The 16,576-nt window shown below is 41.0% G+C and overlaps 1 protein-coding gene across 1 annotated transcript in view; it reads right to left on the bottom strand.

The window, feature by feature from the left end:
- Ryr3 (ryanodine receptor 3) overlaps positions 1–16,576 on the bottom strand; it is a 526,065-nt gene that overhangs the window by 308,784 nt on the left and 200,705 nt on the right. The window contains exons 4-5 of the mRNA XM_057780394.1: positions 4,494–4,568; positions 1,182–1,260 (exon numbers count right to left, since the gene is read on the bottom strand). Coding sequence (XP_057636377.1) covers positions 1,182–1,260; positions 4,494–4,568 — 154 coding nt within the window. The remainder of the gene's footprint in view (positions 1–1,181; positions 1,261–4,493; positions 4,569–16,576) is intronic.

Genomic DNA, 16,576 nt, shown 5'->3' with positions numbered 1-16,576 from the left:
CTGCGGGTTAACTGCATATATCACAAAGCATTTTCCCTCACTGAGGTGTCAGTCGTATGTCTCATTTCAACCTCTATCTTCTTCTCTGTTGGCCTTCAGAATAGTCCCCAGGAAACTGGTATTTTCTTGACAGTGTAACTTCATACATATTTGTAGTTGTCTTGGGCCCCTCCCTTCATTTCTGGATTCCAGAGAGCTGCTATCGTCCTGGCCACCACCTTTCTTAGTGATGACTTCTACAGGGACTTGCTATAGAGCTTAGACTGGCCTTAAACATACTAAACATAGTAGCCTAGGCTGACCTTGAACTCAAGATTCTTCTTTGTCAGCCCCCCTAGTATCAGGTTCAGACACATGCACCACGTCTGTTTGATCATCAAATATATATATATTACTTTATTTACATACATGCATACATACACACAATGAGGTGGTTTCCAATGTATTTGATGCTTTGTAGAAGACAAATGACATTGCATTATTTAATGTGAAATTTAAGACAAAAAATTCTCTTTAAACTAATTCTATCACAACAGTTTTAAGTTTTGATCTAATATTGACACTTATTTATCATTATTTTCTTAATTATTTGACAATTATTTTTGTGTTATTATATAATTTATGGCAAAAAACCATTTCTCTACTTTCAAAGATAGGTTTTTGCTTAAAATATGACAGTTTAGGTAAATTTATAGAAAAATATGCAATAAATATATGGATAAATACACTGGAATGCCAAAACTGAGGCTGGTGGGCACACTGACTGACATTAGGGAAAGTGACTTGGGAATGACTTATTTGGAGAATGCCAAGGGTCCACATCTCTAATCTAGACATCGTATTCCACTACTAAGCCCTAATGAAGTCACTTTTATTTGTTTCCTTAGCAGTTACTCAGTACCTATAGTTCTCAAGAACTAAACTGTCCATTTATAGTAGTAAGCCATTAAAACAGTTTCCAGCACTCAGGCTTCAGGCCTCATACCCTCTCTGCCTTAGACTCCATATTTTCATATGCTTCACAATCCTCCCTTGAATCACCCTCAAATTTTTTTTATCAGTTTTATCGTTTTATCAGTTTATTGTTGATGTGGAATTCCAAATGAGTAACATATTCAGCTTTTTTCTCAGAAGTCCCTAGCACAAGATCTCTCTGGCTGAAGCTGGGAATGACAGCTTACCTGTGGCATGTTCCCGCAGACCTACATCAAAGGCAAGTTTATCTGTCTGGGATCTTGACGTGGTCAAGCATGTTAGATACTGTGGAATAAGAGCAGATACTGCGAGTCAGACCCTTCTACCAAGTCCTGGTACCACCACTAGTTAGCTTCCTATTAAATGCAGGAAATCAGCGACTATAAAACAGACTCAGCCTTCTTCCTCATTGGAAAATTAAGTGACATCATGCTTTTGGAAAAGATTTTTGTGTTAAATGTAAAATCTCAAAGACATTCTTATTTGATGATCTAGTAATGTCTAGGACTCTATCCAGAATGAATGGAAATATTCAATATGCTTTAATTCAAAGGTATTCAGAGAAACTTTTTTACATATTTTTAGCTTAACAGAACATTTAATTCACATCAACCATCGAACACTGTGATCATAATGGCCACTTGCAGAGCTTGGCAGGAGACTCTTCCACCAGTGGCTCCCATGGCTTCCACTGCAGCGTCTTCCTTGACAGACTCAGTTCATTTTCAGCCTGAAGAATTGCCACTTCTACTCCACAGCCTGAAGCAAGTTTTCTAACGTCTTAACATCTGGTTCCTCCAAATCCATCAGTTAAAGCCGCGTTTCATATACTCAGCTCAGGAAGAAGCTTAAAACTCAACCTTGGCCCTTCCTAACTTCCCCAGAGGCGGGCAGACCCAACTTGACCTTTTAACTTGAACTTGAGAACAATAAAAATAGAACATCAAAAGCCAGCAGTAGAGAAGAGGCTAGATCAGCTTTGGTTCTTCTGTTTTCTGGAGTACTGTGCCACTAAGGATGCTGATAAAGGATGTGCATAGAGCATACAAACTTTATTTTTATAAGATGTTGAGTTAAAAAGTCACATAAAATAGCATGTTTGTACAGTTGACATAAACACAAAACTTAAATGTATAACATATGATTAGAATGAATTATATTGGAATAAAAATAAAATTGTGCTTGAATAAGAAAGGTGGGTGGAGGAAGCTGGGAAATCAGATAATTCCCCATTTATTTTAGTTTAGCATGCTTTGAGAACTTCATACATAAGCACTGCCTCTACCTCTTTCCTGCCCCATCCCCTTCTAACTCCTCCCATGTGGTTCCCCAAATTCATGAAATCTTCTATTGTTTTTGTTATACATATATACATATGTATGCACACGCACACACACACATCCCATATATATATATATATATATAATCTCCTGAGTCCATGTGTCCAGAGTTGATCGCTCGAGGTTGCATAGTCTATGTGGGGCATTGTCCCTTGAGCAGAGTGTTTTTCCATCTCTCAGAACCCATTGGCCTCCTGTAGCTCTTCATCTAGGGTAGTGGTTCTCAACCTTTCTAGGCTCTGTGACCCTTTGATACAGTTCCTCAGTTGTTGTGACCCCCCCCAACCATAAAATTACTTTTGTTGCTACTTAATAATTATAATTTTGCTACTGTTATGAATCATAATGTAAATACCTGTGTTTTCCAACAGTCTTTGGTGACCCCTTGAAAGGTCCCCAGGTTGAGAACCACTGATCTGGGGGATGGGGCTATGTGGGATTTCCCCTCTCCATGTTGCTTTGTCAACTGTTAAAAGTTTCTTTTAAAAGAATCTCCTGGTATTTTAAACCTCTCAAAATAACATTTATCCTTTTTTTTTGTGGATTATGACAACATATATGCAGGTGAGACTTTTAAACTGATCTTTAAAGCAGTTTAATATGGGAAATAAACGAGGGTTGTTTCCTTGCCTTCTTGCTGATGCACAGTGGTGTAGGCTGGAAGCAGAGTGGGAGGGAAAGAAGCACAGGCACACCTCCAGCTCTCTGCAAGCAGGTGGAAAATCGGTGCCTTATAAAGGCTTATTTCATAGGCTTTACACCAAAGCTACTTAAAAGAAAGCCAGTGTAGGGTTTATGTTAATTGGGAGTGAGGTTTTATTTATTTATTTATTTTTTAAAAGAGGAGTGAATTTAGGCATAAATAGTTCAAACCTTTGCATCTTTACCAGGTGCTAGCCTGAGTTTTACGAGCCATGGGTGTGGGGGGGTGATACTATTTCAAGATGTACTTATTTTATCTGGGCAGAAAAAAAAAGCATATTTTAGGGTTCTTTGTAAATAAGCAAACAGATTCTAAAAGGTGATCATCTCTCAATTCCAGAAATTGCCAGGCAAAGGGTCTCCCCATTCAAAACTGCTCCAGTACTCAAATACAGCTAGCCAGCTTTGTGTGGTCTTTTGCCATGAAGTAGCAAATCAGGAAAGGGTTCGGACTGAAAGGTCAGCTTCTTACCAGTGCTCAGACAAAATATGCTGCAGCAAATCAATTATTTAAGAAGTAGCTGTGGAGCATGCTACAGTTTGGAAGCCCAAGCTTTGAGAAGTTCGTGTGGAGAACCTGTGAAATGTTTGAGAAGAAACAGCAATCCCCTGTCCCTTCCTCTCGCTGTTAGGATTGCATGCGGCCATGCCAACCTTCCCGGCAGGTGCTGGAGGTCTGAACTCAGATCCTCCTGTTTGCACAGTTAGTGTATCAGTTTTCTTAGGGTTAGAAAATGAAGAGCCATCTTCCTTACACCAAGAGCATGTACGAATTATATACTTAGGTGCTGAGAGCAAATACTATTAGAGCCAGCTCATATTATACTAGATCAACCTCACAATATTTGCAATAACTCCTTGCAAAACATCAGAAGTGTATGAATTTTTCAAGTTATGTTTATTAAATTCTGCCTATTTTTTATTCCAAGCTTTTGCTTTCCAAGTTCGGCTGAATTATCGCCACTCTAGCATTTTGGTTTCAAATCCCTGATTAGTATAGCCCGGGCCAGCTTTCTGTGATTGTCTCATCTATTATCTTCCTCTTGCCACTCGGTTAGCATAATACCTGGAAGGATTCAAATTCTTCCAGGACGAAAGGCCCTGGACACATTCCATTTCTTTTGCTGTATATAAGTAGAGAAATTCCACACAAATCCCATTTGTTTCATTCAAATACTAAATAAATCAGTTCCTCCACAGTTCATTTGATCAGTTATGCATTCGGGAAATATTTACTGGGTATCTAGTATATTGGTGGACCATACTTGGTGGGGTTAGGCTTTGTGAAGTTTAAAGAAAAGGAATGGATCTTTTCCTCACTCAATGGGACACACATTCAGTAAACATAAATCCCCGGGTTATGTGGGAAGTGATAGGAAGGCAACAATGGACTGAATTATTTATATTCTGAACTGCTGTCAGTGTTCATCCTTTCTTTCTCATGAATGGTGAAAGCTGACATCTCTGTGTGCTTACCATTCCACTGAAAGAGTGCCTCAGGAGAATTGCGTGACCGTACAGCAGGGTCCTGTGGCCACCCCCTTGTGCTGCCTGTGGGAATGAGGAAAAAAGCTGTCAGCACATACCAGCTGTGGCTTCCTTGGCAGAAAAGCAACATGACAATTTGGGATGCAGATTCCGAGAAAAATAACCATGACAAAACTCCCCAAGAAGTCATTCAAGAAGCAAGAGTCCAGCCAATGGGCGAAAGGAGACTTTGTGAGCATAGCCATGCGGCATCCTTGGGAGAAGGCGGAAGGAAGGGCCTGCTGCTCTCCTCAGAAACCGCCTCTGCCCAGGATGAGCAGGAACCCAAAGCTGTTCCAGACTGAAAGCATGTAAATGAGGTACACTCTGCTTACCTTCCTTTGAGCTTCTCAGAAGCAACCGGGATGAGAGAGACACAAGAGTGAAGTAACTACAACCTAGTGCAGGAGGGACCATGGCGTGTGAACATCCATGTGTACCACGCATCTTGCAGTCTTTTGTTCCCTTCTGGGCACTGTGCTTTCTGCCCATGCAACTCAAATGGTCTTTCGCACACAGATCTCACCAACCAGGGATGGCTCTGAAACCCAGGACTTTAAAAGAGTAGCTAGTTCTGCAGAAATGGTCCCCTTAGTGGAGAGGCCCATGTGACTGCCCTCTCCGTCTCCCTCTGCACATTCGATTTGACGATTTGGTAGTGATTGCCCAAACAGCAGAGAGGGAGGTCAGAGAAGATAAAATGGCCCAAAGGAAAACCAGCTACTGGTGTCTGATCTTCTATGGGACTCTGATCCATACAATGTTAGGCTGAAATGAACAACATATGCTAGTAAAATCAAGTGTGACATCCCAGCTATAAGTGGGTATGAAGAACAGTCAGCTGAAATTGACAATTAAAATAAAGCAATTTAATTGATAATTAAAATAAAACAAATCCTGTATGATTTTGGTACCAATCCCATACTGTTTTGGTACTAAACTAATTCTTCCAACATCATGCTAATATATCCCTAGGTAGCACATTTTTTTTAAAAAAAAAATACACTCTTTTAAAAGAAGATACTTGCTGCTTACAAGCTGGGTCTTCCCCGAGGGAGACTACAAAGTCTGAGAGAGCGAACGAGATTGTGTGTGTGTGTACTTGCTCATACTTGTGCTTGAGAAGGCCAGAAGTGGCCATGGGTTGTCTTTCTCATTAGCCTGTTATGTATTTTTTGAGACAGGGTTGCTCTTTAAACCTGACCAGTTGCCTGGCTAGCCAGAAGGCTCTTGGAACCCTCCTGCTTCCTCCGCCTGGTGCTGAGATTACAGGGACATGCTGCAATGCTTGCATTTGTGGGTGTTGGGGATCAGAACTCAGGTTCTCATGCTTATACAGCAAATGCTTTGACCCCTGAGCCATCTTCCCTGGACCACTAGCAAGAGGAATTTCAGCATTCTGTGTCTGTGGTGCAAAAGCATCGTTTATGCATCCTATTCTTTTTAGAGTTGCAGACTGGCTGCCCAAGGTGCTGTCTGCAGTTTTATCCTACCCATCCTGTCCCCTCCAGGCATGGCAATGAGCAATGTAGAGGACGAGAAGCAGGTGGTGGGGAGAGAAGCAGAGGTCTGGATAATGAGCTATGAGTGATTTCATTTCGATTCTGTTTGGAGTAGCAGAATTGCTCTTTCACAGAGATTTTTCCCCCATGTCATTCAACGAATCTAAAGAGAAAAAAAAAGACAAATGTGGTATATTGAAAAGAGGATAACTAAATATAAATGTGGCTGTGTTCACCCCTCCTATAGAGATATTTAAGTGTTCTCGGATTTTAATACCAAGTAGGATTATACAGCTTTTCACAATATTTCCAAATTTCATGGAACCATTTGCACTAACTTCAGCTGTATTTACAAATGTGTCAACACCTTACATTAAAATTAGATGTACTAAATCGCTTTACATCTTGTCTGTCTAAGTGGAATAGTCCCTATGAGCTTGTATCCGTACAACTTAACTGAGGTTTTCAAAGTCTCATGTTGTATATATATACTCCTACCATGAATAAGTGACTAAATTAGATGTCCTCCTATCAACTGTGGGTTCAACTCTTTTCTAATTCTTCTGTGTTCCCACCAGCTCTGTAATTATCAGGAGTCAAGGGTTGCTGACTCTAAACAGTATCACAGAGTGACTTGGGCTGTTCTCCTCTGATACTTCTATAAACACTGATGGGACCTCATCTCTTTCATTACGATACCACCAGAGAAAAAAAGGGATTTAAATGCCTAGCGGAATGGAATCTAATTTGCTCTGCAGACCCTCGGAGCCTCACATTCTAGTTTCTCTCTTATGTAAGTAGTAGTTTGTAGATGTCAGAGGATATCAGAATCACCAGGTCCCCACTCCACAGTGGCCTGGGGCTGGCCCGAGGATCTGCATTTCTAACAAGGTCTAGGTGATACCGATGCTGCTGGTCTAAGGCCAAAAGTTTGGGGATTGCCATTAGAGGAATGGATGGCTCTGGTGCTAGGAAGGAAGAGGAGCCTTTTATCACCATTATAATGTTGATTTCTGCTACGGAGCAATGCCATGTATGCATCAGGTGCTTCACACACCATCACATCCATCCCCATGGTGACCTTTCAAGGCTGTAATGATGTCATATTGAATATATGAAGGATTTGGTATCTAAAGAGGGTGCCTTGCTGTATGTGTCACAGTTGATACCATAGTACCATATACACTTGGGTTAAGAGCAGATCTTCGTCTCATTTTCCTAATGTGTGCACAAGCCACCATGGGAAGAGATACAGAGACATCTTTCATGGGACTCATATAGCTGGGATCGAATTAGCTCAAATCCTATGGCAGGCACATAACACAGAATGGTACACAGGAAGCATCTCACTTGATATTAACTAGTGATGCAATGATAATCACCCCCATTTTACAGCCACGTGAACTGACACTTAGATTAAATTACTCGCTCAAAGTCATACGGGTCCCAAGTGCAGAGTGGGAACATCACAAAGGGTATTTAACCATGCACCACAGTACTGCCTTTTCTGTAGTGTGGTAGGGGAGATGAAACTTGGACAAATAAAACCTTGTTACATGAAGAAACAGCATACATATTAAAGAAGCAAAGCACAAAATTTTAAGTAGACCACAAGGGTGAGACTATGTGCTAAGGAACAGCTCTATTGACAAGGTAGACCAAACACAGACTACTGACATACAGATGGTCAGAGGGAGACACCAACATCGGTAGTCTGTGTCCTGGAAGTAGGAAGTGTAAGTCATACTTGACTTCTCCGAGCCATCCAGTAGTTAGTGCCCATGGACAGGGACAGGTGGATACATTGGGGTGCAGACAGACTAGTCAGGCTATGCAGGCCAAGACTCATCGCTCACTGTCCCACAGCCAGCAAGACATGGGTGTAGCTTATGACAGCTTATGGTGTCACAGCCAAAACTGTTCCTTAGGAAGGGAAGTCAGTGGTAGATGAACAGAGGTGCCAAGCCCTGAGGGGCAGAAGGGGTCGTTCTCTCATTTGGTTTCTTCTACATGGTTGACAGGGAGTGAGCAAACCAAACTTTGGGGTGGTGTCATTCTTTATTCCTTTCTCTTGTTCAAATCTAAAACAACTCTTGGTACCACCTCCAAGACATTCTCCAAGCAACCACTTAGCCGCCCACTGCTCTTAGTCCCTGCGACTGCTTTGTGTCTTATCTAGCCTATGGTCATGACCTCCAAAATGTGCCTGCTAAGTAAGTCGTGGGCTAACGTGGCAGCCAGAACCACCCTTTCCAAAGATGTAAGCCACGTCTTTGCTTTCCAGTGGCTTGCTATCAAACGTTCTCACTGCTCATTCGAATTCTCTGCATCAGGACTGGAAGTTTTTCTCTGAGAGCCCACAGGGCAAGTATGTTAGGCTCTGTGATCTCTGTCTTACAGTTACCAAATCCTACCTCACATAGTTTTTAAAGGAATATGTTCAAAGTTTAGACCACAATTTTACCCTAGCACACTGTGCAAGTAAAAATGACAGGCTGGATTTTGTCTGCTGCTCCAAGTTGTCAAACCTTACCGCATTTACTCGAGTTGATTTCCTTACACCCCTCTGACGTCAGCTACCAGGACCACATTCCCCTTTACTTCTGCTCCGGCCTCCCTGACTGCTTTGCACTTTTCAGATAACCTTGTTCCTACCCCCAGGGCTTTTGCACATGCATTCCTCTCTCCCCAGAATGTACTTCGAATGTCCTCACAATCAACTTATACATTAGATTAATTTCTCCTCCCAAAATATCCCATTAGAAAAGTTTCCTATTATCATTCTTAAACAGAAGATCTGTCAAATGTGACCCACCACACCTCAAAAGCCATGGTTCCAGAAGGCTCTATAGTGTGTGGCTGTTTCTGGATGTGCCTGCTTTGATTTTCTCTTCTTTGCTTATCCCTTATCTCACTTCTGTTCTACTCAGGCTATAAAAAAAGGAAAATGTCCCTCTAGAAGATTGCAGGACACAGTAGAGACTTTTGCACAGGACGGGACGTATGAATTTCCCTAGATACAAGACAGCTAAATTACCATGGTGCCATTGAAGCATAGGACAGGGAGAGTAAATGAGCTCAACATTCCAAGTGAAGGAGCTAGAACCAGAGAAAGTGGGTAACCTCGCAGAGTTAGCTAGTTCAGTTATTTCACCATCAAAGACTCAATTCAGGACTGTTATAAATTATTGAGATTTTTATAGCCTACTTAGGTGAGTAGAATTTGGGGAGAAACAAGAGAAATGATTGGATAAAATTTCAGATTTGATGAAATGAAAGGGTATACTTTGGTACACCTAATGGGAAAAGGAAAATTTGTTAATTGCTTATTCCCCTAAATTTCACATGTAGATTCTGTGTGGTTTTGATTAAGACTAAGAGGGTAGTTTGGAGTTTGACAAAATTGTCAGTGAAATTAATGCTGAAATATGAACAATGAGAAATTTTGATTCTGAAAGGAAACTTAAAAAAAGCTTTTAAGCAAAATTGTCTAATTCAGTCTCCAGCAGATTCACAAAGAAGCATATGGAGGTTGCAGACAGTAGGTAAAGATCTGATGTTGTGAACCATAGTCTATAAGGAGGCAGTTCTTGTATAGAAGAGAGGCAGAATTAAGTCATGTCTCTTGTATGTGACTAGCAAGTCAGAAAGATGGTCAGCATCGGCCAATGAGAGGATAAGAACATGAGATCATGGGGAGTAGGAGAGTTAAATATTCCACTTTAAAATTAAATTACAGAACAACTAGCGTGCAATACAATAGTCTCCATCCTTTGCTGATGCTCTGAAGTGGCATGAGCATTCGAAGGGAACCAAAGGCAGATATGACTGTACCCAAGCCAAGGAGCATCAGAAAACTGGAAACGGAGACACTTAATAGACCACACAAAGACCTTGGATCACAGCGGCAAAGGGTTCATGACTCATTGAGATGCGGCAGAAAACCGGGCTTCAACTAAAGAACTAGGAAAAAGCTATGAATAAATGATAGCTATCAGAACAAAATGAAAATATATGGAAACATTTTTATTTCTTTTAGCAATGAAAGAAATTGAAATTATGTGGATCTTGGCTATATCACTTTATATCTACAAAATGTGCAAAGATGGAAGGTAAAATGCTGTGTGAAGTGTGGTTTAGCTGATGTGAGCCTGTGTAAGGCGGTGCCCGGTACAGCAAGGCAGTATATAAAAAGAGCCATAAGGAAGTCCATAACCTCTGCTATCATAATTTTACTTCTGGGAATAATTCAAAAGGAGCAAGAACATATGCACATAGCTGTGGCAAGGACCTTATAATGGTCACAACAAAATGGAAGGAAACCTGGCAAGAATCTAAGTATGCAACAGAAGTCTTATCTGTTAAACCATGGGAATTAGTTAGGATGCTCTAGTCTGCTACCATTACAGGCTGACATCACGAGGGGTAGGTAGAAAGAGAAAATGTTTATGGTGAACCTCTGTGACAAGATGCAGGATGCAAAGCACCTAACCACTGCTTGTATATACACAGAAATGATGAGAAAATCCCAGGACACTGAAGATGGCTCAGCCAGCCAAATTCTTGCCTTCAAACACAAGGAACTGAGATTGATCTCCCAAACCCACAAAGAACATGCTGGGTGTGCTACTGAATGCTTGTAATCTCAGTGTCCCTCTGCATACCACAGCACAGAAGATGCCCTGCAGATAGCTCAGAGAGGCTGCTCTCTTATGACCTCCTTCATTTTTTTTAAATACATGCATCTTACTGCTAAACAAATTCAACAATATCCCTTGACTCATGCCTGCCACTATATGCCACATTCACTATTTCCCTGCTTTATGAGTTATTGGATCCATCCAGCCATTCCTTTTGGAGGTCCCTAGGATGATTTCTCCTGGATGAAAAGGTGGTCAAAGAATTTAGTTCATGTCATTCATTTTATAATCTGATGAAAGTATTCTAGGACAATAGAGTCTAATTTAAGAAACTGAGAATTTGGGGTCTTTATGGTCATGAAATATGGTTGAGAAAGAAGTCAGGGGAAACGATTCTAATAAGAAAGTAACTGGCTCATTTCTTTCCAAAGTATTCTTGTCATTGGGTACAGAAACACACACAGCATACGGTAGTCTCTTCTAGGATGCCTACTTGGTATCTACTACACTTGAGTGTGGTCCACTGGGTAAGGAGAAATTGACTTGGGTCATTTAGAGATGGAAGTACTACTGCTGTGGAGACAAACTTGGCTCTTCTATGAAACAAAATGCTCCTCCTCAGAAGGAAGAGCCCGTGGATGCTGTACTCTTAAACCCCAATGGCGTGGCTAAACACCCAAGGACTCTTCTTCCTTCCAAATCTTCAAAAGCAAATCTAGGCTGGTGAAAGCATGGTGACAAAGCTTTACAATTAGAGCATATGAAGCCTTGGGTTCAACTCCCAAAGCCGACAAAAGTTGTTGACTTCTAAGAATTGCTGCAGATTGGTGTAACCATTTCCCTACTCTCTGTCGTGAGCTACTGTGGCTGGTGACAGGACACTGTGGTCCCTGCTAGGCCTGAGCTGTGGCAAGCACTGCACCTGAAGTGGGAGGGTGTGTATCCTCCACCAAGCGTGAGCGGGTGGCTGCTTCGGGGTGGCTTTTCTGAGATGATTCCACTCTTTGAGCATCTCTGCCATGGGGAGAGTGGGCTGCCCGGATGGCAGCTGTAACGCGCAGCCTTGAGAAGTCAAGGCTCCTTTAAAAGAACAAACTGACAGGCTATTTGTCAAGGCATTAGTGACATTTAGACCGATGACAAGTATACTTTGGAAAGAAATGAGCCAAGTACTTTTTTTATTAGAATTAATTTTCCCCCTTTCTTCCACATCAAACAGATTTCGTAGAACCAGACAGTGCCAAGTCCATTCTTCACAGAAAAGGACTCGTCAGACAGATTTTTTTCCCCAGTCACTACCCTGGTTGTTATTTGAATTCCCTATACTAGATTTCTGGTGAAATAGCAGATCAATGCCATACAGGGTCAGGACGAGGAACTTCGCCCAACAATTTCTTTGTTTTTTACCAAGTTTCATATATAATCAGTATTTCCTACCAAGAACCTAATATGGCTGGAGTACCAAGAACTGAAAACTTTAACATTATCTCTTTTATTTTTCTCTACTAAAATATTAGTTTATCCCAGACACTGGCAGATTTAAAAATAGGATAAAGCACCTACGACTTGCACACAGTAACTCTTAGTGGGTGTAAGCACCGTTACCTTTATGTATTCAAAAGCACCTCAAACTGTTTGCTGTTTGATTCTGTCCATTTTCTCTTCTGAAGTTCTTGAAGTTACCATTTACTTTTTCTCTTCTAAGTGTCCTATATTAAACAATTGCCCTCATTTATTTTATCATGCTTCTGTCCTCACTGTACTGACCTCACTATGATCCTGCGGTATAAAGATGAATTCATGCTGTTTTCTCTACAGCCATGGAATGTGCCTAAAGCCAACTTTACATACCTAAGTAAAACAGCTTGAGTTCACCGAGCAGCACAGGAAGTGACATTAGGTGGAGAAACTTGTTCTCTGGGCTCTGTACGCATGGGGTCTGCAGATGAAAGATTGGCTGATCCTGATACTTAGCTTCTGCAACAGGACCAGATGCTGTTCTGAAGGCACCACTTTTCTGAACCCTGTGTGGGTTCATTATGGAGATGTAGGCCTAGATCCCAACTATAGACCAAAAAAAGAACTTTGCATGAAACAAAACAAAACAAAACAAAAAAAACAAACCCACAACACAAAAAGTGGGCCACTTTCCTGAGATTGAGATTTTGATTACTCTTGTCTGTATTTGATAGAGGAAGGTCACTGGTTAATTAATAAAGAAACTGCTTGGCCTCATAGGTTAGAACATAGGTGGGTGGAGTAAACAGAACAGAATGCTGGGAGGAAGAGGAAGTGAGCTCAGATGCAGGGCAGCTCCTCTCAGAGCCAGACTCAATGCAGCCAGCCACCAGATCAGACATGCTGAATCTTTCCCGGTAAGCTCACCTAGTGGTGCTATGCAGATTATTAGAAATGGGCTAAATTAATACGTAAGAATTAGCCTAGAAGAGGCTAGATATAATGGGCCAGGCAGTGTTTAAAAGAATACAGTTTGTGTGTTATTATTTGGGGGCATAAGCTAGCCAGGCGGCCGGGAGCTGGGTGGCAGGAACGCAGCCCGCAGCTCCTACAACAGGGGCCATAAGATATTATCTCAGGATAATTCTTTTTTTAAAATTGATTTTATTGAGCTGCTCCCTTCCCTTATTGTCCCCTTCCCTTCAACCCTCTCCCACGGTCCTCATGCTCCCATTTACAATTTACTCAGGAGATCTTGTCATTTTCTACTTCCCATGTAGATTAGATCCATGTCTGTCTCTCTTAGGGTCCTCATTATAGTCTAGGTTCTCCGGGATTGTGATTTGTAGGCTGGTTTTCTTTGCTTTATGTCTAAAATCCACTTATGAGTGAGTACATATGATATTTGTCTTTCTGGGTTTGGGTACTTCACTCAATGTGATGTTTTCTAGATTCATCCATTTGCTTGCAAATTTCAAGATGTCATTATTTTTTCTGCCATGTAGTACTCCATTGTGTAAAAGTACCACCTTTGCCTTACTTATTCTTCAGTTGAGGGGCATTTAGGTTCTTCCCAGCTTTTGGTTGACAGACAATGCTGCTATGAACTTAGTTGAATACATGCCATTGTGGTTTGATTGAACATCCTTTGGGTATATACCCAAAAGTGGTATTGCTGGGTCTTGAGGAAAGTTGTTTTCTGATTTTCTGAGAAATCACCATGCTGATATCCAAAAAGGCTGTACCAGTTTTCAATCCTACCAGCAAGGCAGGAGTGTTCCCTTTACCCTACATTCTGTCCAGTGTAAGTTGTCATCAGTGTTTTTGATCTTGGCCATTCTGAGAGGGGTCAGATGGAATCTCAGAGTTGTTTTAATTTGCATTTCTCTGATGGCTAAGGATGTTGAACATTTCCTTAAATGTCTTTCAGCCATTTTAGATTCCTCTGTTGAGAGTTCTCTGTTTAGGACTGTACTCCATTTTTTATTGGATTATTTGTTCTTTTATTACCCATTTCTTGAGTGAGTTCTTTGTATATTTTGGAGATCAGAACTCTGTCTGATGTGGGGTTGGTGAAGATCTGTAGGCTGCCATTTTGTCTTGTTGACTGTGTCCTTTGCTTTACAGAAGCTTTTCAGTTTTAGGAGATTCCATTTCTTAATTGTTTCTCTCAGTGTCTGTGCTACTAGCGTTATATTTAGGAAGTGGTCTCCTGTGCCAATGCGTTCATGTGTACTTCCTAATTTCTCTTCTGTGAGGTTCAACGTGGTTGGCTTTATGTTGAGGTCTTTGAGCAATGTGGACTTGAGTTTTGTGCATGGTGATAGATATGGATTGATTTTCATTTTTCTACATATTGATATCCAGTTATGGCAACACCATTTGTTAAATATGCTTTCTTTTTTCCATTTTATATTTTTTGCTTCTTTGTCAAAAATCAGGTGTTCATAGGTGTGTGGATTAATATCCGGGTCTTTGATTTGGTTCCATTGGTCCTTCTGTCCATTTTTATGCCAATACCAGGCTGTTTTCAGTACTGTAGCTCTGTAGTAGAGTTTGAAGTCAGGGATTGTGATGCCTCCAGAAGTTCCTTTATTGTATGGAATTGTTTTGGCTATCTTGGGTTTTTTTGTTTTTCCATATGATGTTAAGTACCATTCTTTTGAGGTCTGTGAAGAATTTTTCTGGGATTTTGATGGACATTGCATTGAATCTGTATATTGCTTTTGGTAAGATTGCCATTTTTACTCTGTTAATTTTACCTACCCAAGATCATGGGAGATTTTTCCATTTTCTGGTGTCTTCTTCAATTTGTTTCTTCAATAATTTAAAGTTATTGTCATATATGTCTTCCACTTGTGTGGTTAGAGTTACTCTGAGATATTTTATGCTATTTGTGGCTATTATGAAGGGTGATGTCTGATTTTTTTCTCATCCCATTTATCATCTGTGTACAGAAGAGCTACTGATTTTTTTGAGTTAATCTTGTATCCTGCTGCATTACTGAAAGTGTTTATGAGTTGTAGAGGTTCTTTGTAGATTTTTTGGGGGTCGCTTATGTAAACTATCATGCCATCAGCAAATAGTGAGAGTTTGGGCTTTTCTTTTCTGATTTGTATCCACTTGATCTCCTTTTGTTATCTTATTTTTACTGGGAGCTATATGGATACCAAGGTTTGAATACAGACTTTTATGTATTCCAGGCAAATGTTCTATACCAATCCGTATCTCTACACAGTCATGCTCAAGATCCACACTTCTGGAACTTCCTCAATCATTCGAGACTCTGTATCCATGGCATCAGCATGACACTTGGCAATTGGTAAGTACACTACTCTCAGAAGCATCCTGTTGGGCCCATGATTGTTTCCTAAAATTTCTCCAAAACTTCATCGATGTAGGAAACAAACATCATTGCCTCCTCATGACTTTAATAATTTTAGAACTGTTATTATAGCCTCTGTGACACTGTTTTACCTCTATTGCCATACATGTGACACATGGAAAGACCATAGCTCTACTACAAAATCTGTATGAGGTGATGGCTCAAGACAACCCAGTCTTGATAGAGGAAGAGTTCCAACCCTCCCTTAGTTACCCATGATTCACACACCCTCTCAGCATTAGCAGGCATCTGGATACTTCTCTCATTGCCTCCTATACAATCTAGCCATGCTTCTCACCTCTGTACGCCTCAGTACCTACATGGAGATGGAGACAGAGTTAGGGAAAGAGTCAGCTAGGAGACAGGGACCAGCATCATTTCTTCTTTGACACAAACATCTCTCGATAGTGGAATCAGTCACCTCTGATCTTATGCTGTCGCCCAGGCTTCTGCGTCTTGCAGGTCTTCAGGCTTTCAAGGTATGCCTTACTCAGAATTATGCATGCTTATCTACGCGACTCAACTTTTGTCCGAGTCTGCAGAATTGGTATCTCTCAGAGTTGTAAATAATTTAATACTTTGGCAGTCAGTCCTGTTACTGGATGCTGTTAAAATCCCATTTTCCAGAGGCCTAGTCTAGGTTTACGTGTTATTCTTACCACCTAGCCCTTCTGTCAGAGAGGAAAAAAACACCCTCATTTTAAAAACATTTCTTCTCTGCATTTGTGAATGGAAGCTGGGCCCCGAATACAGCACACACTATCTGATCTATTTTCTCCCCATTGTGTAGAAAGGGAATTTATCATACTGACACGGAGAGGATAACATCCCGGGCTGAGAGCAAAACCAACTCCCCCAGCCAAAGGCCTCATAGCAAGCGCTGTTATAAGACAAGAAAGCATTTTAAGTGGAGTTCTCACAAAGCTCCTGGAGAGGGGGAGGGCGGTGGACCACCACCTCAAAAATGCCTTTGCTCACAACTTAGGGGGGAAATCATTAAGAATTTAAAAGTTCTGTAACATTAATGAAACTAAAACTCAGTTGTAT

The sequence above is a fragment of the Chionomys nivalis genome, chromosome 9 (assembly GCF_950005125.1).
Source record: "Chionomys nivalis chromosome 9, mChiNiv1.1, whole genome shotgun sequence".
Lineage (NCBI taxonomy): Eukaryota > Metazoa > Chordata > Mammalia > Rodentia > Cricetidae > Chionomys > Chionomys nivalis.
Note: the sequence above shows the minus strand (reverse complement) of the source record. Positions and strands in the feature narration are given on the sequence as shown.